Source organism: Pseudophryne corroboree, chromosome 7 (genome assembly GCF_028390025.1).
Source record: "Pseudophryne corroboree isolate aPseCor3 chromosome 7, aPseCor3.hap2, whole genome shotgun sequence".
Lineage (NCBI taxonomy): Eukaryota > Metazoa > Chordata > Amphibia > Anura > Myobatrachidae > Pseudophryne > Pseudophryne corroboree.
In genome coordinates this window covers 209,725,525-209,749,807 of record NC_086450.1, presented here as the reverse complement: position 1 = coordinate 209,749,807, position 24,283 = coordinate 209,725,525, and the positions used below count along the sequence as shown (strand labels likewise).

The 24,283-nt window shown below is 45.8% G+C and overlaps 1 protein-coding gene across 1 annotated transcript in view; it reads right to left on the bottom strand.

Annotated features, from left to right (window-relative positions):
• The window catches only part of ERCC3 (ERCC excision repair 3, TFIIH core complex helicase subunit), a 106,185-nt gene that overhangs the window by 14,107 nt on the left and 67,795 nt on the right, over positions 1-24,283 (bottom strand). Inside the window, exons 6-10 of the mRNA XM_063933968.1 lie at positions 9,140-9,304; positions 8,820-9,024; positions 8,230-8,544; positions 5,859-6,043; positions 2,245-2,447 (exon numbers count right to left, since the gene is read on the bottom strand). Of these exons, the coding sequence (XP_063790038.1) occupies positions 2,245-2,447; positions 5,859-6,043; positions 8,230-8,544; positions 8,820-9,024; positions 9,140-9,304 (1,073 nt within the window). The remainder of the gene's footprint in view (positions 1-2,244; positions 2,448-5,858; positions 6,044-8,229; positions 8,545-8,819; positions 9,025-9,139; positions 9,305-24,283) is intronic.

The following is a 24,283-nucleotide window of genomic DNA, read 5'->3' as shown; positions in this document are numbered from 1 at the left end:
AGGTTACTGAAACAAACACACAAAATATAAGGGATGTGACCCATAGTTAAAAGGTAGATTCACCTTTAATCTACGAACATCTATACCATACACAGTATACAAGGCTATGTGCATGTCGAATTAACTTGGTGGACCCATCAGCTGCAGTCCATCAGCTACACTACTGTAAACCTGTCACCACTGAGACAGCACATTGAACAACTCACGGCTTAATTCACTGCTTCCCTCAGAGACAGATACCTACAGGTAGAAGTGGACAAATTCCAAGAGTCAAAGGGGGATATGTAACAAAGTTTGGAGAGAGATAATGTACCAGCCAATCAGCTCATAAGTGTCATGTTACAGGCTGTTATCTCTATCCAAGCTTTGATACAACTGATCATTATTAAAAAAATAAATAAAAAAAAATAGGATATACAAACAGCAGTTTGGATGGACAATATGGGCAATTTGAACCACACTTGTTGATCACACTTACTGGACCCGAGCATAAAGTTACTGGCTCTGACCATATTTGGTCACCAGCATGTGCGAATATCATTATATGAGCTTCTTAGACTCCTGAAACTTTACAGAACAGGTTCACAGACATTTTAGCTTTTACTCTCCTTGAGAATAGTCATTTATGCAGCAAATCCAGAGTGGAGGCCACAGAATATCCAGACATCAGGATAGATGTCAACAAGATTTTTTATAAGGCACTTTAAGCTCTTTCACTGCCCACTCACACAGAACAAGGAACGCGCCCAACAACATTCTTTAAGCGTCACTTTCAATAATCTACTTTCAGGCTGATTTAAGACCGATTAAAAGCTTTTTCTCTTATCGGATCTGACTAAACTAAAACTGTGCTGTGGTAAGTGCCAATAAATGACTCAACTTTAAAAGGACACATAAAAGTTTTTAAAAATCAATGAAGAAAGGTTTACATATTAATTTCATAAACACTATGCAACAATTCTCCTTACCAAGGATGTGTGTTAAGGAGTGTGATTTGTCAATACTATGTTGTCGCACTTTGCAATGTTTTCATAGGCACTTTTCACATGCTCAGTATGCAGAGAATATGGCTAAGTTCGAGGCAACAAGTTCCAGGGTGACAAGTATGTGGCTAACTTCCATTACATGTAAGGGGCACTACTACTGTGGGCATTATGTGTGAGGGGCACTACTACTGTGGGCATTGTGTATAAGGAACACTACTGTGGGAATAACAGAAATAAGGGGTACTACCGTGTAGGGTAATATGAATAAGGGGCGCTACTGTGTGATGTAACGTAAATAAGGGGCACTACTGTGTGGAGTAATGTGTATAAGGGCACTACTGTGTGATGTAACGTGAATAATGGGCACTACTGTGTGGTGTAATGTGAATAAGATTGTGCTACTTTATGGTGTAATTTTAATTGTGGCCACGCCCTTCCTTGTGAGACCGCATCCCCTTTTTGCGGCGCGCGCTATACCTTTATTAACTATGGGAGGGAGGGCAAAATTTATATAGTTTGCAGGGCGGCGCCAAACACCCCAGCACCGGCCCTGGCTACAGTATCAAATAACACACATAGAAGGTAAAGATGGCAATGCATAATCGATTTCATGTGTGTGTCACGATACCCTTAATATCAGAACTTTATAAGTAATAAAATTACTAGTTTGCATATAAACTTTACAAATTAGGAACCAAACTGTATAGTTAATAGAGTAAAACTAAAGGATGAGGGGCATCAAATCAAGCCACCCAATTGTGGCCAAACTTTGAAAAGGATGGTGAGGATAAAGGGTCAAGTTTTGTTGATGGGTCTACAAATGAATGGGTTCATGAAAGGTGCCAAAGGTGAACTCCTCTCTTAAATCAGTTGCCTCTGTCTAGTCACAATACAGACAGAATGCTGAGCTGTTTATGAACATACGTGCAATAAGAAGGTAAACAAACTGCATGTCTACACAGCAGGAACATACAACACATGGATTAGAATGGGTTCATTACAATACTAGGATTTCTGTGTATGCTTAGAAATAGCTTCATCTTCATAAATAAAGTGGCTGAATAAATGGGTTTGAAGCTCTATACTAAACTGTGTATGACACAAAAAAAGGCTGACTGCAATGAGAGCTATCCATCCTCTGCCGCCAGGGTACAAAAAGTGAACCTAAGAAACCCCATCAAGCTGGTACCTAAAATAACAAAGAGACTATTCACATGGCTACAGATTCAACGTCTCATTGTAATGCAGGGCCGCTTACTTGTTCAGCCTGATGGCATAGTCCTTAAGCGCAAATACATTGTCTGCAAACACAATAATCTTGTCATTCCGCCGCTCATGAAACTTAATCAGGAACTGGCAGGCTCGAAATTTATTTGGGTTCATGGTGTACAACAAAATTCTCTTCTTTGTTTTTATGGCAACGTATTCTCTGTAAAACTCGGGAGACATAGGGCACCAAACCTGAGGAGGGGAGAGTAGAGAGGGAGCATGCAGTCAGTGCGGAAGTCCGACGTACATTCTAAACACGCATCCATGTGTCTAATAGAGAATGTGTCTGAATAGAAACAGTGGCTATCCCCTCATGGATTGTACAATACAAGTACTGGGCAGAACAACATTTTACCACGGCAACAGGCTTGTCCTGGAATAAAGAGGTCTTAATCGTGGTCTGGAAGCTTGCATGAGCTTATCTGGCAAATGGACTAGTTAAGTGATTACAATGACTGGAACAAAAAAGAAAAAAAAAAAAACATATATAAAAGAACCCAAACAATAAATGTATCAATTATATAGACCCTGCTAAAAATATTGTAGCAACTAAATCAGGACATTGGAACATGAATGTCACAAGGAGGAAAATACATGTCACTGACATTGAGTAGTGCTAGACTGCGCCTCCCCTCCTTTCCTCATCATTTTAACACTAATACACACACACACACACACACACACACACACACACCAGTGGCCGGTGGCATATCTCCCCAACTGCCAAGCAGATCAGGACAATAGAGTTCCAATTTTAACAGCGAGACAGTCTCCAAATCGGGACAGTCCTACTGAATTTTGAATGTTTGGGAGGTATAGCCGTGTCCTCCTTCAGCTTGTGGGTACCACAGATTACCTGCAGCCTAGCTCAGGTGTGTGTACACACCATGCTTTGCTATATAAGTAGGTGCGTACTCACGTGCCCACACATACGGATTAAAGGAATCAAGTGTGCGGCCAAAAAGCGTTCACAGGGTGGACTGCGATGCAACATTACCATTTCCATCCTGAACATTTTGAAGAGCATCCACCAACTTGCAAAGCTTTAAACACAAAGTGCTTCTGTGGGAGCATTTCCAAAGACTTTAACATGTGCAGCATGCAATGCTACCTGCCCCTATTCTTCTTGTTATTATTACTAATGTTATTATGTAGAATTTACTTATTTAGATTGATACAGGTGGTGTATATAATGCTGGGGATGATTCACGAGGGGAAAGAGAAGGCTGCCTTACATACTTCCAATGCAAAGTGCAGGAGACAGCCATATAGTTATCACTACCATGAAGGGACTACGTACACAACAGGTAATAGCTGACGTATCCTCACTGATGGATCGCTGACACAAACAACATTTCCTTCAAATCACGCCCCTTTCTGTACTTTGGGTTCACTACGGCTGGCCGGCGGTCGGGCTCCCGGCGACCAGCATCCCGGCGCCGGGAGCCCGACCGCCGGCTTACCGACAGCGTGGCGAGCGCAAATGAGCCCCTTGCGGGCTCGCTGCGCTCGCCACGCTACGGGCGCGCCACACTATTTTATTCTCCCTCTATGGGGGTCGTGGACCCCCACGAGGGAAAATAAGTGTCGGTATGCCGGCTGTCGGGCTCCCGGCGCCGGTATACTGAGCGCCGGGAGCCCGACCGCCGGCATACAGAAGACCACCCCTGTACTTTGCTTACAGAGAAAAACTTCAGGGCCAAATGCACCTGGTAGATGTAGTAGATTCATATTTAAAGGGTGAAAAGCGCTGTAACAAATATTATATTCAACTTCAAGGTTCTACTTCTAGTCCTTTTTATGGTTGATTACCTCTGAAATCACAGTATATTATACATGATCTTTAGGTCTATATAATCTCCAAAATGCTACAGTATTAATCACAAGGTCTGTAAATCATTTAATCACAGATAAAACGTACAGCTGTCTGGAGTTTACATACAATACACAATAAGGAAAGAGGATTACATTTATTATTTGACCTAAAAAGATAAAATAACATTTATTCTATACACCCCATTATTTCACACATAGATTTATGCAGATTAACTGTAGAAACTCCTCCTGGGCAGCTAATTGGATGCTAAATCTCAGATTTATAGCTAAAGAGTTTAATTTAAAACCTCCATAGAATGCGTATATTCAGCATGCAGGAACTGAGAAAGAGTGGGCACATTGCAATTGCAAACAAAAAGTGAATATGGGGCAGCCATAATTAACATTGGGTTAGGTGCATAAATACACCTTAAGTGGAAAATGCCTGCAAAAACGATATTAAGGCGCAGAGAGCGCCCCTATATATGTGGATCTTAATTATAGACTGCAGACTCCTATCCCTGAAAAATGAAGTTTTTAATTATTACTGGAGCTCCGGAGAAGCCGGTAAACAGGGAGTCTTTGTGTGCAGAGGAAACAGGTTAATGCTCTGTGCTACATGCTAAACACACTTGCTAGATTTACAGAAAGCATATCCAAAGTAAGTGATAGTACCATCTAGTGGCAAAATGCTGGAATTTTTAATTCAGAGAGCAAAATCTCGTGACATTTACATGTTGGTCAATAAACCTGAATAAGAAATTCTGAGAGAGAGAGAGAGAGAGAGAGAGAGAGAGAGAGAGAGAGAGAGAGAGAGAGAGAGAGAGAGAGAGAGAGAGAGAGAACAGAAACCAGAGGTAAAAGTTGTAACACAGGAAGAGGGTTGGCTGTGTAATAATCAATATCACACTACATTATTCTGCCCAGTACAATAACGAGGGGGACAACGAAGACATATCCACTGATAAAGGCGGTATACATTATACAACTAAGCAGTAAGTGCCCAGTCATTGCAATCACACTCCCAAACCTTCATTGCAGTATGAAAAAAGCCACCAAGTGTCAAGTAAAGAGCATAACCTAGCAATAGAGCAGCCCATAGTATTAGGTAAGGAACATCCAAAGTCTCAATACTAAATTATATTGCTATTAATAACCCTGTATTTTAGGGCAATACCATTCCTTCCTATATAACAGCCTAGGGGTTGCTACTACTCATGGCAATACCTATAGTCAACTAGACACAAAAAAGAGAACATATGCTAGGATTACACTGCACTCAAATAATAAAAACAGTAAATGTGTGTAGAGATCGCAATATAAGATCTCAAATCTATTGCAATGAGAAAAAGAAAGAAAGAAAGAAAGAGAAAAAAAAGAAAAAAAGAAAGAAAGAAAGAAAGAAAGAAGAAAGAAAGAAAGAGAAAAAAAAGAGAAAAAAAAAAAGAGAAGAAAAAAAGAAAGAAAGAAAGATTGATTAAAATGGGACAAGTCCACTCCACTTCATATAGTGTATATTGTTACCAATAGGGTTCTCTCAAATAGGAGTTTTCATACTAGAGTGTAACTTTATAAGGGGTGTTAATGGGAATACATTTGTTAACATAGGGTATCAAAGAGTGTTGCTCCTTAATGGCACCTGGTTGATTTTACCTGTTAAATATTTGATTTTAGTTAGGAGGATTCAGGGTTTCTTTTAATCGAATTGGGTACACTCTAAGTACTTGTATGAACGGAGTGTACAATGCGATTTAGTTTCTGTGCCTAAGTATTGATAGCGCAGCTCACCTCAGCACACTGCACTTTTGCGATGTACCCATTGTTCTGCAGCTCCATCCAGTTAGCTTCATAAAGTTTAGGACCAATTAGGAAATTCAAGTCAACGATTTTGTCATCTTCTCGGACCAGAGTGGCGGTGAGCCCCAGCTTGCAGTGCGCCTGGACGATTGTCAGCACTCGCCTGAACATCTTTGCTGGAACAAGTAGAAATTGCAATAATGATAAAATATAATGGAATAATCATGTAGATAAACATTAATTTAACAGGTTGGGGTTGGGATGCCGGACAATTTAACAATAAACAGAACATTTGTAGACAAATGGTGGTTATAGCTATAAAGGTACATCATATGGAAAGATCATTAAGTCATTCAGTAATGTTCTAGGGAGATAAAATGGGAACATTAATACCCTAGAGAGGTTTTAATTTAAATCAATTGACTAATCAAAGCCATTGAATAACATACACTTTGTTATGATAATTTGACCACTGGAGGCACTGGGGTGGTCTTCAAGGTGCCGACTGTGGGGATCCCGGCGCACAGTATACAGGCGCTAGAATCCCGACAGCCGGCATACTGACAGTTTTTCTCCCTCGTGGGGGTCCACGACCCCCCTGGAGGGAGAATATATAGCGTGGCGCGAGTAGCACGCCACCATGCCTACAGCGTGGTGAGCGCAGCAAGCCCACAAGGAGCTCATTTTCGCTCGCCACGTTGTCGGTAAGCCGGCGGTCAGGATTCCGGCGCCGGTATGCTGGTTGCCGGGAGCCCGGCTACCGGCATACCATACCCGAGCCACTGTACCTGAACAGGAATACAGCAAACATTGGTGGATTAACTTTCTTTCAGACATAGGACAAGACCTCCTGTTGCAAAAATAATGACACTCCCCACATATATTTTTGATATTATTTCTGGTATGTATGCCTAATCTCCACATCTGTGCTAGAGTGCTTGTCCTTGTGCAGTGAGTGTGTTCTAATCAGGGTGCATTTGGGTATTCCCACTGCCTCAATCTCAAACTACTTGAATTCCAAAGTCAGCAACAAATATAAACCATATAAAATTACAATGGAATGGCCAATAAAGCGCTGTGGTTTCCTTTCTATATAATAGGGTATATCTTCAATTGTTAGGATATGCGTTTCAAAGTCTCTTCTCACCAATACACCTGGAAGAATACCTGTCAGAAACGCATTGGTGCTTTCTGAACCCTCAACTACCTTAATTATACATAAAATCTTTGGCAGATTGGACTCTTTACCCCTTAAAACCATCTCAGGTGAGGAGGACTGGATACCTAATCCACTACATTTAAATTTTTGTTACAATTAAAGGGTCCTTTAAAGCTGATGAGCTGTTCCACCAAAAAAAAGTTTTCAATGCTTACTGTATGCAATGACGTTTAGACACCTAATAAATGTATACTTGTTTACACAATTGACCAGCTAAATATACTTTTTTTTTTTAAACCTTTTGTGGATATCCGCTAGTCAATTTCCATTCTTTTTTGGGATATTGGGGGAAAAAAAAAAAAAAAGGTTTTATCAGTACTCAGAGTATTCTCAAACCATCAAAGGATCTGGGCGGTACAGGTAATGTAATGGTTAGCATTACTGCCTCACAGCACTGAGGTCATGGGTTTGATTTCCACCATTGCCCTGTGTGGAGTTTGTATTTTCTCCCCGTACTTGTGTGGGTTTCCTCCCACAACCCAAAATATACTGGTAGGTTAATTGGCTTCTGACAAAATTAATCCTAGTGTGTGTGCGCGTGTACATATGCTAGGGAATTTAGATTGTAAGCCCCACTGGGGCAGGGACTGATGTGAATGAGCAAAATATGCTCTATAAAGTGCTTCGGAATACGTGTGCGCTATATAAATAACTGGTAATAAATAAAAAAAATTAGTTCCACTATATTATATAAAGGATTGGTCTTGGAAGATTTTGGATGTCTTTATTGGGTTTACTTCACATGAAACCAGTGTTGGAGGAAGGTGCAATACCATACAGATCATAGATCTCTCAACATTGGATGTAGAAAGAAACCTTTATGTGAACAGTTAGCACATACTTCATGTTAGTGAATTCATTGGATTGTCCCTCAACATCAACATTGTATTCTAAGATTTTTACATTAAACCCCTCCTTTTTACATGTATTCGCGAGAAGAAACTTTTAAACATATCTTGACTACGGAAGAATACACCCACTGTTATACAGAAGGGAAAAACAGCAATTGACTGGCCATTCCATTGTATTTTACATGAGTGTTAGAGTGCTTCAGGAGTGGACTAAGCTGCCGTTTTGGGGACACAGGTTTCAAATACTTTGAATTTTCCAACACATATAAAATCGCCCAGATCTGTAACTTACCTGGAATCGTATGTACTTCATCTAGTATCATCAGACCCCACTCCTGACTTTTCATCCAATCCATTACTCGCTCAGCTTCCCAAGACCGCTTTGTGGTGTGTCCCAGCATGGAGTAAGTGCTAATAGCAATCGAACATCCGATCGGTTTGTCCTTGGCGTCGGATGTAAAGCGACATATCTGGCTGTCATCAATAGTGGACCACATCTTAAACTGTGCTTTCCACTGTTCCACTGAAACAGCAGAATTCCCCAGCACCAGGCATCTTTTCCGGACTGTACATGCAGCGGTAACACCCACCAGAGACTTCCCCGCTCCTGCCAAACACAAAGCTCAAACTATAAAAAACAGGACTCTTAGAAAGTCTGACTTCAATTCAGTATATTATTAATCCTCAGGATTTTCAGCTTATAATTGTGTATATCAATGTAACCAGTAAATTAGAAAACTGGCCAGCCGTGTTGTAATCTGAGGGGAGGAAAGTAAGATAAGGGAAATAATTAATGATGAGCAGCAGACATTTTTAGTGAGATTCTCTCTCTGAATGATTCTAAATACACAACAAAGGCAGACATTTTAATATGACCCTCACCGCAGGGAAGAACAATCACACCAGAGCGAGCACGACCATTGCCAAACATCTTTCGGAGGCTCTTTTCTTGGTACGGGCGAAGGACAGCGGTGGGCTTCAGATCAATGTTAATGTCCGGATTCATGTTGTCATTCCTAAAGTCATACTCTGCCAACAGAGGGTACTCCATGCAGATGCATCGCTTCTGGAGCTCCTCAATCTTTTCCTAACCATAGGTAAAACATGAAGAGATCACTGAAAGTCATGGAGGTATAAAGCTATTGTTGCCACAATGCCCAAGACATTGAGGGGAAGCCTTCAAGGGGAACAGGGGATTTTACCTGTTTGACCTCAAAGGACACTGTTTGCGTCTCTTCTTCCTCCTCCTCTTCTTTGTCCATTTGCTCATAAAACTCAAACAAGTCGGCGGGGACATCGCTCTTATTCTGCGTCTCTGGGTCTTGGGAAGTGGAGGGGCCACCGGCTGGATCACTGGTCTTGGAGATCTGGGAAGTATTCCAGCACAGGTGATGAAATTTATAGGCACTTTTATAATGTTCACACATTTTATGGCAAATTGTCCCATGTTATGTTGATATGGAGCCATGTTCCGATGGAAATATAGTTCTTCTTATAAACGTTTCTCAGGGATTTTAACCCTAAAGTAAGATTAGGTCATTGAACCCTTTCCTTCAATTTAACCCAACTAAAGCGAAGTCAGACATTTTATTACTGTAATATTATGTATAGTTTACATACAAAAAGCATAGTGAATCTTTCAAAATCACACATACTGTAGAATAATGCAAATTTCAGGTGTAAAATAACAAATTGGACGTATAAATGTATTTTCATATAGAGATGAATTTAATACAATTATGTCTACACATTAGGAGCTTCTCCTTCCACTATATAAAAGTCTCCTGTTGTCTCCATTCCATCATCATATCACGTCCCTGCCAGTCACATGCAGCCCTGTCCTCAGTAACATCTCACTTATCTACCGATATAACCCTGTGCTCCTTCCACTACCTAACAGTCTACTGCTTCCTACTTCCCACCATTCATCGCATTGTGTCTCCAGATGGAATGCCTCTAAAAGGATTCGAGGAAGACCCGCTGTGACACCCGGCTACGCCACATGCTTGTTTTCGGACTCTGCTAACAGCGCATCGGCTCGGTTGGAAGTGAGAGCGGCATTCCATCTGGAGACCAGAGAGTCCGTTAGTTTCCTAGTCGGCTCCCTCCTTCTTGGTACAATGATTCCAGCCAGTGGGTCCCGTTACCATAGTGAGACCTATTTGTGGCGCTGATGTTCCCATAGCAAGCAGCTACAAGCTATTACATGTTATACAGCCGGGACTGAGATGGAGACTGTGTATTTTACTCACCTGCAGTAAGACCTTAATCGGGACACTGTGTACCTAACTGAGGGGCTTTTTGAACCCAAGGACCAATACCATTCAAAGTAACATCAGTAATATATATGCCTGGCGGCTGACATATTTCATCTGATCACTTTATTTTTTAAACAGTGTTACTATTTTTTATTCTCTCGGTGCACAGAGAAACATCTACAAAAGAGCCAACTGATCCACCTCAAGTTAACTATTTAATGGTAATTTTTCTAAAACACTTGTTTTTAAATTGAATGCTTCTATCACCATATATGTATGTGGTTTATAAATGTATTTTTATGGTTTAGCGCTGACATTGTTTAATAATATAATATAATTATAATAATTTTTCTTTTTTGGTCTCTGATGAAGCTAGGTGACCGTGCCTAGGGAAACGCGTTAAGTGTTAAGCTGCTAATTCCACATACGCTCCACTTCATGAGGATCCAGATATGGACTTTTAATTTATTCCTTGCTTTGGAACTTTCTCTGTGGGACTGCACTATTACAGCACTGATTGGAGAGACCCAGCTTCTGCCTAATCATCACAGCTTGCCTGCTGTTAATTTCAAACATTTGGAGGACTCCATCGCCATAGGTAACACCAGCTGTATTTAAACATCACTATTCCCCAGGGAACTTTATTCTTCAGTCCGGGATCCCATGTGGATACATATCAGCAGCCATTTCTAATTTGCTCTCAGTATTTATTTATGCCCAATTTTACGGTTTTAATTGTTATGGTATATATAATGTGTAGTAAATAAATTGTGTATACATTTTAACTCATCCACGTGTGTTTATTAATATTGGAGAAACACCAACTAGCGCCAGTACATTTTTCTCTATTACATTATTGATATTGGGACTGACAATCCCTTACTGGCAGCAGTGACAGCGCGTCTGGGCCCTGCATTTCATCGAAGGCATAGAACCTTATAAACGTGTTCCCTGAGGACAACGTAGCCACCTTGCACAATTGTTCAAGGGTCGCACCACGGTGGGCCACCCAAGAAGGTCCAACCGACCGAGTAGAATGGCCCTTAATGGTAGCAGGAACCAGACGACCAGCCTGTACATAAGCATGTGCAACCACCATTCTAATCCATCTGGCCAAAGTCAGGTTGGAAGCAGGCCAGCTACATTTGTGAAAGCCAAACACAAAAAGAGAATCAGATTTCCAAATAGAGGAAGTTCTCTTCACATAGATACAGAGAGCCCGTACCACATCCAAAGACCGCTCTTTGGAAGACAATTCAGGAGAATTAAAGGCTGGAACCACAATCTCCTGGTTAAGGTGGAAGGAAGACACCACCTTAGGTAAATAACCTGGCAGCGTTCTAAGAACTGCTCGGTCATGGTGAAAACTCAAATAGGGAGACTTACAGGATAAGGCACCCAAGTCTGAGACCCTTCTAGCTGAAGCAATCGCCAGCAAGAATAGGACCTTAAGGGAAAGCCACTTAAGGTCAGCAGGGGCAAGAGGCTCAAACAGAGACTATTGTAAGGCCTCCAAAACCACGACAAGTCCCAAGGGGCTACAGGTGGCACATAAGGAGGCTGAATCCGCAACACACCCTGAGTGAATGTATGGACATCAGGTAGGGCGTCAATTTTTCTCTTGAACCAAACCGACAAGGCAGAGATGTGAACCTTGAGGGAGGCCAGACGCAGGCCTAAGTCCAGGCCCTGTTGTAGAAAGGCCAATAGTTTGGCCGTACTAAACTGGAAAACGTCATGATTGTGAGATGCACACCAAGTAAAGTAAGCATTCCAGACCCTATGGTATATCCGAGCAGAAGCCGGCATACGGACCTTCAACATAGTTTGAACGACCGCCTCAAAAAAACCCTTGGCCCTCAGGACGGAAACTTCAAGAGCCATGCCATCAAAGCCAGATGGGCCAAATCCTGGCAAACACAAGGACCCTGAACAAGGAGGTCTGGTCGTTGTGGAAGTAGAAGTGGACGATCCCACGAGAAACCCAGGAGATCGGAGAATCAGTGCCGTCTGGGCCACGCTGGAGCAACCAGAAGTAGGTCTCCTCCTTCTTGATTGAACTTCCGTATTACTCTGGGCAGGAGTGACACCGGAGGGAACACATACGGTAGCTGAAAGATCCATGGAATTGCCAGAGCGTCCACGAACTTAGTTTGAGGATCCCTTGTTCTTGCTCCGAAGACCGGAACCTTGTGATTGTGTCGAGACGCCATCAGATCCACATCTGGAAGACCCCACGTGTCCACGAGAAGTTGAAACGCCTCCGGATGGAGGCTGCACTCTCTGGCGTGTACGTCCTGACGACTGAAATAGTCCGCTGCCCAGTTCAGGACGCCCGGAATGAACACTGCGGATATGGCCGGCAGATGGAACTACACCCACTGAAGAATCCGTGATACTTCCCTCATTGCCATGCGGCTTCGAGTGCCGCTTTGATGATTTATGTACGCCACCATGGTGGCGTTGTCCAACTGTACTTGAACAGGTTTATTCTGTATTAGATGCTGGGCCATTGTCAACGCATTGAACACTGCCCGCAGTTCCAGAATATTGATCGGGAGCAGAGACTCCTCCTTGGTCCACCGACCCTGAAGAGAGTGTTGTTCCAACACCACGCCCCAACCTCTCAGACTGGCATTCGTCGTCAGAAGGACCCAGTTGGATATCCAGAAGGGATGGCCCCTGCTCAATTGATGGTCCTGAAGTCACCATGTCACAATCCTGACTGTAGGTTTCATATTTGGTGACTTACCCCTGCCATCTGTCCCGGATCCTGTGTCTTTTTCTCACTGAGTTAAACAGCTTGTCAGCACTATGAGTTTTCCTGAGTTCTCTGCCTGAAAGGTAACAGTTAATAAGCTCCACCTGTGGTGAGCTCCTGTGTGAGGCTGAATTCAGTAATCTGAAGTTTAGGCCTAAAAGCCAGCATCTTATGTTTTGCAGAAGTTCAGGCTTCAGTGTTCTCTCGGCCTGCTAGGCCTTATTCTACATCACAGCCTAGTCTAGAGTAGTCACATGACAGTGACTGTTCACCTGACCCAGAGTTGTCCAATCCTCTGCCAGCCTGAGACTCTCTGCATCACCTAATCCTGCTCACCAATCACCAAGGACCAGGAAGTATAAGTCGGGAGGCTGAGTTGGAAACTGGGCCAGTTCCTCGTGTCACACACAGCTCTGTGTGAGTCTTAAAGCTGAGCTCCCTAAAGGTAACCTTTGTACTTAAGTTCCTGTGGAAACTCTGTTCCCTTGTTACCCTGTTTGGTTTACTTTTGTGTTGCCACTGATTTTCACTATTTCCATGAGTCTCAATGTAAAGGCACAGCTGCAGTGGTTCATCTTAAAGGCACAGTACTGTATTCCATAGTCTCCACTGTAAACCACAGCTGCCGTGTTTCAGTTTTACTGCTGTTGTAGTTGTGATCTCCAGAGCTCCCGTATTCCTGTGGCTTCCGTGCCTCAGCATCTCCGTGCCTCAGCACCTCCGTGCCTCAGAGCACCTCCGTGCCTCAGCATCTCCGTGCTTCCAAGCACCTCCGTGCCTCCAAGTACCTCCGTGCCTTCAAGTATCTCCGTGCCTCCAAGCACCTCAGTGCCTCCAAGCACCTCAGTGCCTCCAGGCACTTCTGCACCTCAGTGCCTCCAAGCACCTCGGTGCCTCCAAGCACCTCAGTGCCTCAAGGCACTTCTGCACCTCAGTGCCTCCAAACACCTCGGTGCCTCCAAGCACCTCAGTGCCTCCAGGCACTTCTGCACCTCGGTGCCTCCTAGCACCTCAGTGCCTCCTAGCACCTCAGTGCCTCCAAGCACCTCAGTGCCTCCAAGCACCTCAGTGCCTCCAAGCACCTCAGTGCCTCCAAAAACCCAGTGCTCACAAGCGTAGTTGGTGTCTCCAGCATCCGGTACTCCTTAGTTCTTTCCTCAGCACCTTTTCAAGTTCTGTCTTTCAGGAGACCTCCAGCATCCATACCTGCTTTCTGTCTGCCGACCAAATCCTGCATGAGGAAAACCTAGATTCGGTCATCTCCGCTGCGGTCTCTCTTCCTGGTCACCGGAAGAAACCCCGAGCCCACAACACCCCCAAACCAGGTCAGTGAAAGTATTCACATAGTCCTCCAGTCGCCCGCACAGACTTCACTAACACCGGGTTCACAAAACCTCAGTCATGACACACCAGTTCAGTGACATGCGGACCACCGGAGACAATGAGATCATGTGAGATCTGATCCGGTGAGGCAGGCCATCCCACTTGATCAGAATTAACTTCTGCAGAGGGCGAGTGTGAAATTGAGCATACTCCACCATGTTGAAAGCAGACATCATGAGACCCAGCACTTGCATTGCCGAATGTATCGACACTTCCGGACGAGATAGGAAGCATCGAATCCTGTCCTGAAGCTTCAGGATTTTCTCCTGAGATAGGAACAATGTGAGTGTCCAATAATGCTCCCAGATGTAACATGCACCGAGCAGGAACCAGGGAGGATTTCTTCCAGTTGATCAGCCACCCGTGGGCTTTCATGCACTGGACCGTCAGATCGAGATGACACAGGAGAAGTTCTGGGGAATTTGCCAGGATCAACAAATCGTCCAAGTACAGTAGGATCCTGACCCCTTGACGGCGAAGTGTAGCCATCATGACCGCCATAACTTTGGTGAAAACTCGGGGAGCTGTTGTCAAACCAAAGGGTAACGCCTGAAATTGGTAATGAAGGTTGCCCACCGCAAACCTCAGGTACTGCTGATGAGATACCGCAATAGGAATATGTAGGTAGGCATCCTGTATGTCCAGGGAGACCATATAGTCCCCAGGCTCCAAGGCCAGAACAACAGAGCGCAGCGTTTCCATACGAAACTTGGAGATCCGCACATGCTTGTTCAAGGACTTCAGATTAAGAATGGGCCGCGAGGACCCGTTTGGTTTTGGGACTAGGAACATCTGTGAATAGCACCCCTTGCCTCTCTGAGCCAGAGGCACCTGTACTACAACTCCTGTGGTCAGGAGGGACTGATGTACCACCGAGTGCAAAGTGTTTGCTTTTGCCGGATCCAGAGGCACATCTGTCAGGCAAAATCGATGAGGGGGATGATTCTTGAAGAGTATGGCGTAACCTCGAGCGACCACTTCCCTCACCCAGGTATCTGAAGTGGTCTTCAACCATTCCTGGGCAAAACCTAGAAGTCAGCCCTCCACCCTGGGATCCCCCAGAGGGAGGACCGCCCCGTCATGCGGCAGGCTGGTCAGTTTTAGAAGCTGGCTGACGGGCGGCCCAGGCACGCTTCGGTCTGGGCTTGGCAGGTCTGGAAGCACGAGCTTGCTTTGGGTACGCCTGACCTTTTGCTTTTCCTGGAGGACGAAAGGGCCGAGGGAAAGTACAATTAGCCTTCTGAGTGGAAGGAGCTGTACTAGGTAGGCAAGCTGTTTTAGCAGTAGCCAGATCAGCCACAATCTTATTGAGGTCTTCTCCAAAGAGAATGTCTCCCATGAAAGGAAGCACCTCCAGGGTTTTTTTGGAATCCATATCCACCGACCAGGATCTCAACCAAAGGATACATCTGGCCAAGACAGACGTAGTAGCAGCCTTGGCCGCGCCGGCATCGGAGGCCGCCTCCTTAAGGTACAGAGAAGCCGTGGTAATATACGAGAGACACTGTCGAGCATGCTCAGATGCGTTGGAAGGCAGTTCCGCCTCAAGCTCCTGAGCCCACGCCTCAACAGCCCATGTTGCCGCAATGGTTGGCCTATGCACAGTCCCCGTTAGGGTTTAAATCGCTTTCAAACAACCCTCCACACGTCTATCCGTCGGTTCCTTCAGAGAGGTGACGGTAGTTACTGGCAGAGGAGAGGAAACAACCATACGCGCCACATGAGAATCAACGGGCGGAGGAGTTTCCTAATTCTTACATATCTCCGCAGAGAGAGGATAGCGAGCCAACAGTCTCTTATTCGGTGTGAATTTTGTCCCAGGATTTTCCCAGGATTCCTGACGTATGTCAACCAGGTGTTCAGAATGAGGTAAAACTTGTTTAACCACCTTTTTACGTTTAAACCTATCTGGTTTCTTTGATCAGCCCATGGCGGATTAATAGCAAGGACCATAAACTGCTGCATTGGCACAGGTGGTCCCACAGGGTCCCGGTGCTACAGACCCACTGGGGGGGGTAAGGAACCCCCTGAACCTGAACTCTCTGCTGCCACATTATCCTCCAAAACGTCTATGGCATCACCACCACGCAATGTGGGAGAAGCTCCAGCTCCGTTGCCTCGTGTAGCAGACATAACAGTAAGCACAATATTGGGCGACCTGGTACAATACTTAGCAGCAATATACCTAGCAAGAACTCCCAGTGAAGTATGACTATGTCAGTACAAACCGGGAATCCAAGAGATAAATAGTAACTATAAATCAGAAGGAAAAATACACAGCAAGTCTATCTTGTGAAAAACCTATCTTATACAGAAAACCTGATACACTTAGCCCCCTCAGGTTTTGGAATATAGGAGTAGCATGCTTAGTGAAATACCCGATATGGCAACCACGCAGCAGCTACATGCGCACACACACACACACACACACACACACACACACACACACACACATATAGTCACAAACGTACCATGCAGAAATTATGCACCATAAAACTGCACTGGACTAGCAATACAAAGTACTACTCAGTAAAGCTATATGTGTCAACAATAGATATAACAAAACACAGTAGATACTGGATGTATATCACAAGGCGTTTGTACCACACAACCCTGAATGTATGCACTCTTTCTTAACTAATACTGTCCCAGTGACAGGTAGAATACTTAAGTGTCCTGTAAAATGCACAGCGCTGGCGATCAGGCGGATTTACAGGAGGATTTTCCCCAACAGTCCCAGGAACAGCTGAGCTCCGTTTGCAATGGCTGCCGACAGGGAGTGAAGGAAATATATGCAGCTCCAGGGCGGGAGCATTCACAGAAATGGCGCCCTGGGGCTGGGGGAGGGGCTACAGGCTAGGCCCTCTTCCCCTGCTGGCATCCCCACCGGGTGCTGCAGGCTTTGAAAATGGGGTTAATGTGAGCAAAAAACCCCAAACCTGTACCCAATGTCCCTGGTGGCTAGTGGAGCGGCTGCCCAGTAACAGTGTCCACGCCAGCGCGCGCGGCCCACCTCCCACAGCCGCGCTGGGTCGCGGTAAAGTGTGGCCAAAGAGACCCCTTACCTCCCCCGTACCTGCGGCCACGCGATCCAGGAGGACATCGGTGTGTGTGACTGACCGCTGGAAAGAACCGGAGCCTCCGCTGCAGTGACCCGGCAACCAGGGTGCGGGAGTATACAGCACCGCTGGGGGTGATGGAGCTGCAGTCAGAAAAGTCTATGTGACTTTACACACTGCAGCTCTGAAGTCTTTGTAAAAGTATTCTTCAGATTTCTTCAAATAAAGCTATCAAAGGCTGCAAAAAAGCAGCCCTCCTGTTATGTGCCTGCTTACTGCATGGCACCAATTTACAAACTGAGCTCCTGTGCACGGAGACGGGGTTATAGAGGAGGCGGCGCTGTGCATCTTGGGAACAGTCAAAAGCTTTGAGCCTGCTGGTGCCTCGGATCAAGATCCTACTCTACACCCCAATGTTAATCCTTGTGGAGCCCAGTGTACCCCGCAGCAGAAAAAAAAAAAATATATATATATATATATATATATAAATAAATATGAGAGAGAGAGAGAGAGAGAGAGAGAGAGAGAGAGAGAGAGAGAGAGAGAGAGAGAGAGAAAAGAGAAAGAGAAAGAGAAAGGAGATTTATGTAAGAACTTGTCTTTGTTAAATCTCTTTCCGGGTTCCACAGTCTTTTTCACTGGGTTCCACAGTGAATAACATCGGGGTGTAGAATCTTGATCCGAGGCACCAACAGGCTAAAAGCTTTGACTGTGCACAGAATGCATAGTGCCGCCTCCTCTATAACCCCACCTCCGTGCACAGGAGCGCCGTTTTGTTAAACAGTCCAATGCAGTAGCAGGTAAAAAGAGACGACAACCGTTAGTAACCACGATCACCACATTCTCACGACAGAAGAAGGTATCAGCGGCTAATGCCATACAAACCCAAAGAAGCTAAGTGCATCAGGGCGGTCGCCCTGTGGAACCCAGTGTACCTTGCAGAAAGATTTAACAAAGGTAAATTTTTACCATAAATCTCCTTTTCTGCTGCGGGGTACACTGGGGTTCCACAGGGAATAACATTAGGGATGTCCTAAAGCAGTTCCTCATGGGAGGGGACGCACTGTAGCGGGCACAAGAACCTGACGTCCAAAGGAAGCATCCTGGGAGGCGGAAGTATCGAAGGCATAGAACCTTATGAACGTGTTCACCGAGGACCACGTAGCCGCCTTGCACAATTGTTCAAGGGTCGCACCACGGTGGGCCGCCCAAGAAGGTCCAACTGACCGAGTAGAATGGGCCTTGATAGTAGCAGGAGCTGGACGACCAGCCTGTACATAAGCATGTGCAATCACCATTCTAATCCATCTGGCCAGGGTCTGCTTGTGAGCAGGCCAGCCACGTTTGTGAAAACCAAACAGTACAAAGAGAGGATCAGACTTTCTAACAGAAGCTGTCCCCTTCACATAGATATGGAGAGCCCATACCACATCCAAAGACCGCTCTTTGGAAGACAATTCAGGAGAGACAAAGGCCGGAACCACAATCTCCTGATTAAGGTGGAAAGATGACACCACCTTAGGTAGATACCCGGGACGTGTTCGAAGAACCGCCCGGTCATGGTGAAAAATCAGATAGGGGGACCTACACGACAAGGCACCCAAATCCGATACCCGTCTAGCAGAGGCAATAGCCAGCAGAAACAATACCTTAAGAGAAAGCCACTTAAGGTCTGCAGATTCAAGAGGCTCAAACAGGGACTCTTGCAATGCCTTCAGAACCACCGACAAATCCCAAGGATCCACAGGCGGGAAGTAAGGAGGTTGAATCTGTAACAGACCCTGAGTGAATGTATGAACATCAGGCAGTCTCGCAATTTTTCTCTGAAACCAAACAGACAAGGCAGAAATATGAACCTTGAGGGAGGCCAGACGAAGGCCTAAATCCAGGCCCTGTTGTAGAAAGCCCAAAAGTTTGGCCGTACTAAACTTGTAAGCGTCATGACTGTTATCCGCGCACCAAGCAAAGTAGGAATTCCAGACCCTATGGTAAATCCGAGCCGAAGCTGGTTTCCGGGCCTTCAACATGGTTTGAATGACAGTCTCAGAAAATCCTTTGGCCCTTAGAACTGAAGCTTCAAGAGCCACGCCGTCAAAGCCAATCGGGCCAAATCCTGATATACACAAGGGCCCTGAACGAGGAGGCATGGGTGCAGTGGAAGTAGAAGGGGATGCTCTATCGATAGACCCTGAAAGTCTGAGAACCAATGCAGTCTGTGCCACGCTGGGGCAATCAGAAGCATGGAGTCCTCCTTCTTGTTTGAACTTCCTTATTACCCTGGGCAGAAGTGACGCCGGAGGGAACACGTACGGCAGCCAAAAGTTCCATGGAATTGCCAATGCGTCCACGAACACTGCTTGAGGATCCCTTGTCCTTGCTCTGAACACCGGAACCTTGTGATTGTGTCGAGACGCCATCAGGTCTACATCTTGGAGACCCCACTTGTCCACTAGGAGTTGAAATACTCCTGGATGGAGTCTCCACTCTCCGGCGTGTACGTCCTGACGACTGAGGAAGTCCACTTTCCAGTTGAGGACCCCTGGAATGAACACTGACGAAATGGCCGGCAGATGGCGTTCCGCCCACTGAAGAATCCTTGATACTTCCCTCATTGCCATGCGGCTTCGAGTGCGCCTTGATTATTTATGTACGCCACTGTGGTGGCGTTGTCCGACTGTACCTGAACAGACCTGTTCTGTGTTAAATGCTGGGCCAGATACAGAGCATTGAACACCGCTAGCAGTTCCAGAATGTTTATTGGTAGGAGAGACTCTTCCTTGGTCCACCGACCCTGAAGGGAGTGTTGCTCCAACACTGCGCCCCAACCTCTCAGATTGGCATCCGTCGTCAGGAGGACCCAGTTGGAGATCCAGAAGGGACGACCCCTGCTCAAATCGATGGTCCTGCAGCCACCAGCTCATTGACAGACGGACCTCCGGAGACCAGGAGATCATTTGAGACCTGATCCAGTGAGGCAGGCCGTCCCACTTGGCTAGAATCAGTGTCTGTAGAGGGCAGGAATGGAATGGAGCGTACTCCACCATGTCGAAAGCAGACACCATGAGACCTAGCACTTGCATCGCCGAGTGTAGCGGCACTTGCGGACGAGATAGGAAGCATCGAATCCTGTCCTGAAGTTTCAGGACCTTCTCCTGAGACAAGAACAACCTCTGGTTGTGAGTGTCCAACAATGCCCCTAGGTGCACCATGCTCTGAGCAGGGACCAGGGAAGACTTCTTCCAGTTGATGAGCCAAACGTGGGCTTGCAGAAACTGAAGCGTCAGATCCAGATGACGTAGGCGAATTTCTGGGGAATTTGCCAGGATCAACAAGTCGTCCAGATATGGGAGGATCCTGACCCCTTGATGGCGAAGTACAGCCGTCATTACCGCCATGACCCTTGTGAAGACACGCGGGCCGTGGTCAAACCAAAAGGTAAATCCTGAAATTGATAATGGAGGTTGCCCACAGCAAACCTCAGGTACTGCTGATGCGACATTGCAATAGGAATATGCAATTAAGCATCCTGTATGTTCAGGGAGACCATATAATCCCCAGGCTCCAAGGCCAGAACAATAGAGCGAAGAGTTACCATACGAAACTTGGAGACTCTTGCAAATTTGTTCAAGGACTTGAGGTTGAGAATGGGCCATGAGGACCCATTCGGTTTCGGGACTAGGAATAGCGGTGAATACTACCCCTTGCCTCTCTGAGCCAGAGGCACCTGTACTACCACTCCTGTGTCCAGGAGGGACTGTACCAACGAATGACTTTTTGCCTTCACCTGATCCGAAGGGACATCTGTCAGGTAAAATCGATGAGGGGGACGATTTTTGAAGGATACGGCGTAACCTCGAGTGACGACTTCCCGTACCCAGGCATCGGAAGTGGTCTTCAACCATTCCTGGGTAAACCCCAGAAGTCAGCCCCCCACTCTGTCATGCAGCAGGCTTGTCAGTTTTGGAAGCAGGCTGACGGACAGCCCAGGCCCGTTTAGGTTTGGGCTTAGTGGGTTTGGAAGTGCGAGCCTGTTTCAGGTAGGCCTGACCCTTAGCTTTTCCTGAAGGGTGAAAGGAAGTACTCTTAGCCTTCGGTACCGAAGGAGCAGTACTAGGTAGACACGCTGTTTAGCCGAAGCCAAGTCAGCCACTATCTTATTGAGGTCCTCTCCAAAAAGAATATCTCCCTTAAAAGGGAGCATCTCCAGGGTTTTCTTAGAATCCAGATCCACAGGTCAGGATCCTAGCCAAAGAATCCGGCGAGCCAGAATGGACGTAGTAGAAGCCTTGGCCGACAGAATAACGGCATCAGAAGCCGCCTCCTTAATGTGATGAGAGGCTGTGACAATATACGAGAGACATTGTCTAGCATTATCAGAAAAGTTGGAAGGCAGCTCCCCTTCCACTATCCTGAGCCCACGCTTCATTAGCCTCTGCAGCCCATGTCGCTGAAATAGTGGGCCGATGCACAGCACCTGCCAGGGTGTAAATCGCCTTTAAGCAACTCTCCACACGCTTATCCGTCGGTTCTTTCAGAGATGTGACGGTAGTTACAGGTAGAGCTGAGGAAACCACCAGCAGCGCCACCTGCGAATCCACTGGCGGGGGTGTTTCCCAATTCTTACTTAGCTCCTCAGCGAGGGGATAGCGAGCCAGCATCTTCGTGTGAGGTGTGAATTTCTTTCCTGGATTTTCCCAGGATTCCTGATGAATGTCAACTAAGTGGTCAGAGTGAGGTAAAACTTGTTTAACTACTTTCTGACGTTTAAACCTATCCGGTTTCTTAGGAGCAGCGTCAAGCTCTGGGTCATCAGTAATTTGAAGAATTAACCTGATAGCCTCCAATAAGTCAGGAACCTGTGAGACCGATTCCCCATTAGAAGTATCTGGATCAGTGTCTGTGGGGTCAGTATATACGCCATCCTCATCAGACGAGGTGTCTGGGACGTGGGTGGATTGTGAGGAAGTAATGGCCCGTTTAGAGGAACCCTTGGTTTTAGGCGGGCGAGGGTTAGATTTGTGAACAGGTGATGAGCAATTTCTATATAGGCGCTAACTCTAATAGACAAGGGGTGTGCACGTTCCTTTACGCTGTATATCAAGGCGATGTATAGTCACGCTCTACTCCTTCTCCCTCCTTATGATAATCGTCATGCAGTTTCCTTCAATAATATCTCTTCCATATGCAACGTATAATGTAAAAGACAGGAGAAAAAACACATAGCATAATACATTTTTTAATGTCACACACTAACTAAAAACAGCATATGATCCCTTTTGGAATCCTAGATGGTATAACCAAAGCAATTACCAAATGGCAATTAAAATTCAGCAGTTAAAACATTAAAATCCACAATTCTCCTCCAAACGATAACACTCAAATCATTAGGGACAGCTTGGGTGATGGTAGAATTCAATCAATTACCAGAAGCAGAGCAAAAGCTTGCCAAATTTGAATATCTGGGAGTAAGAAGAATGTTATATCACCAGTCGGCGTTCCGGACCCGCTCCCTGGACCTCTGACTCGTCCTGGCAAATGAAGAGACTGTGTCACCGCTGCTGCACCCCCACCAACGCGTTTCAATTAGATTTGTGTTTGGTCAGTGATTGGTTCAATTGCTGTAACTGATTGGACAGGTGCTCTGCCCATGGCGGATTAACCGCAGGGACCATAAGCGGTTGTACCGGCACATGAGGTCCCATAGGGGGCATAAGTTAGGTTACAAGCGTACTTAACGTGGAGAAAGTCGCCCAAGCCGGGTCATTTTGAACCCCCGTTGCTACTGTCCCAATGGGGGGTAAGGAACCCCCAGAATCTGAACCCTCAGCTGCTATGTTTTCCTCCAACATGTCTGCAGCATCACCACCACGCAATGTGGGATCAGCCCCAGCTCCGTTGCCCCTTGTAGCTGACATATCTGAAAGCTCAATTCAAGGCAACCCAGTACAATTACAGCAGCTAAATACTCGACAAGAACCCCCTGTGTAGTGCATCAGCACAAACAGAGGATTCAAGAGATATACAGGGACTAAAAATCACAGAGAAAAATACACAAGAAGAATATCCTGCAAAATCCTATATTAAATAATAACCCTGACGCACTTAGCCCCCTCAGGTTACAGAATATAGGGATAACAATCTGAGTGAGATACACAAAATGGAAGTCACGCAGCAGCTATATGCACACACACAGTCACATTGTACAATGCAGAAATTATGACATGCAATAAAACTGCACTGGACTAGCAATACAAAGCAGAACTAAGTATAGCTATACAATCAATAGATATATCAATGCACAGTAAATACTGGATGTATATCACAGGGTACTTGTACTATATAACCCTGACTAAATGCACTATTTCTTAACTAACACTGTCAGCAGACATGTAGAATACTTAAGTGTCCTGTAAAATGCACAGCGCTGACATGCAGGCGGCTTTACAACGGAGGATTTGCCCAAACAGTCCCAGGATCAGCTCAGCTTGCTAGAATGGCGCCCAAATGCTGACAGGGAGTGAGGGAGACACACAGATGCAGCTCCACTGTGGGAACATTTACTCTAAATGGCGCCCTGGGGCAGGGGGTGGGGCTACAGGTCAAAGCCTTATCCCCTTGCTGGACTTCACCACCAGGTACTGCGGGCAATGTAGCAAATTGTTTTTAGTAAAACCGACCTGTGCCTTTGCCCTGGTGGTCTAGTGGGGTCCCTGTACTGCCACAGTGTCCACGGCAGCGCGCGCGGCCCACCGCACCGGATCGCGGTTTCCAGCGGGTCCCACCTGGGCGACCCACTTACCTCCTCTCTGAGTGCGGCCACACGATCCTGGAGCGCTTCGGTGGTGTGTTCCTGACAGATGAAAACCGGAGCCTCCGCTGTAAGTA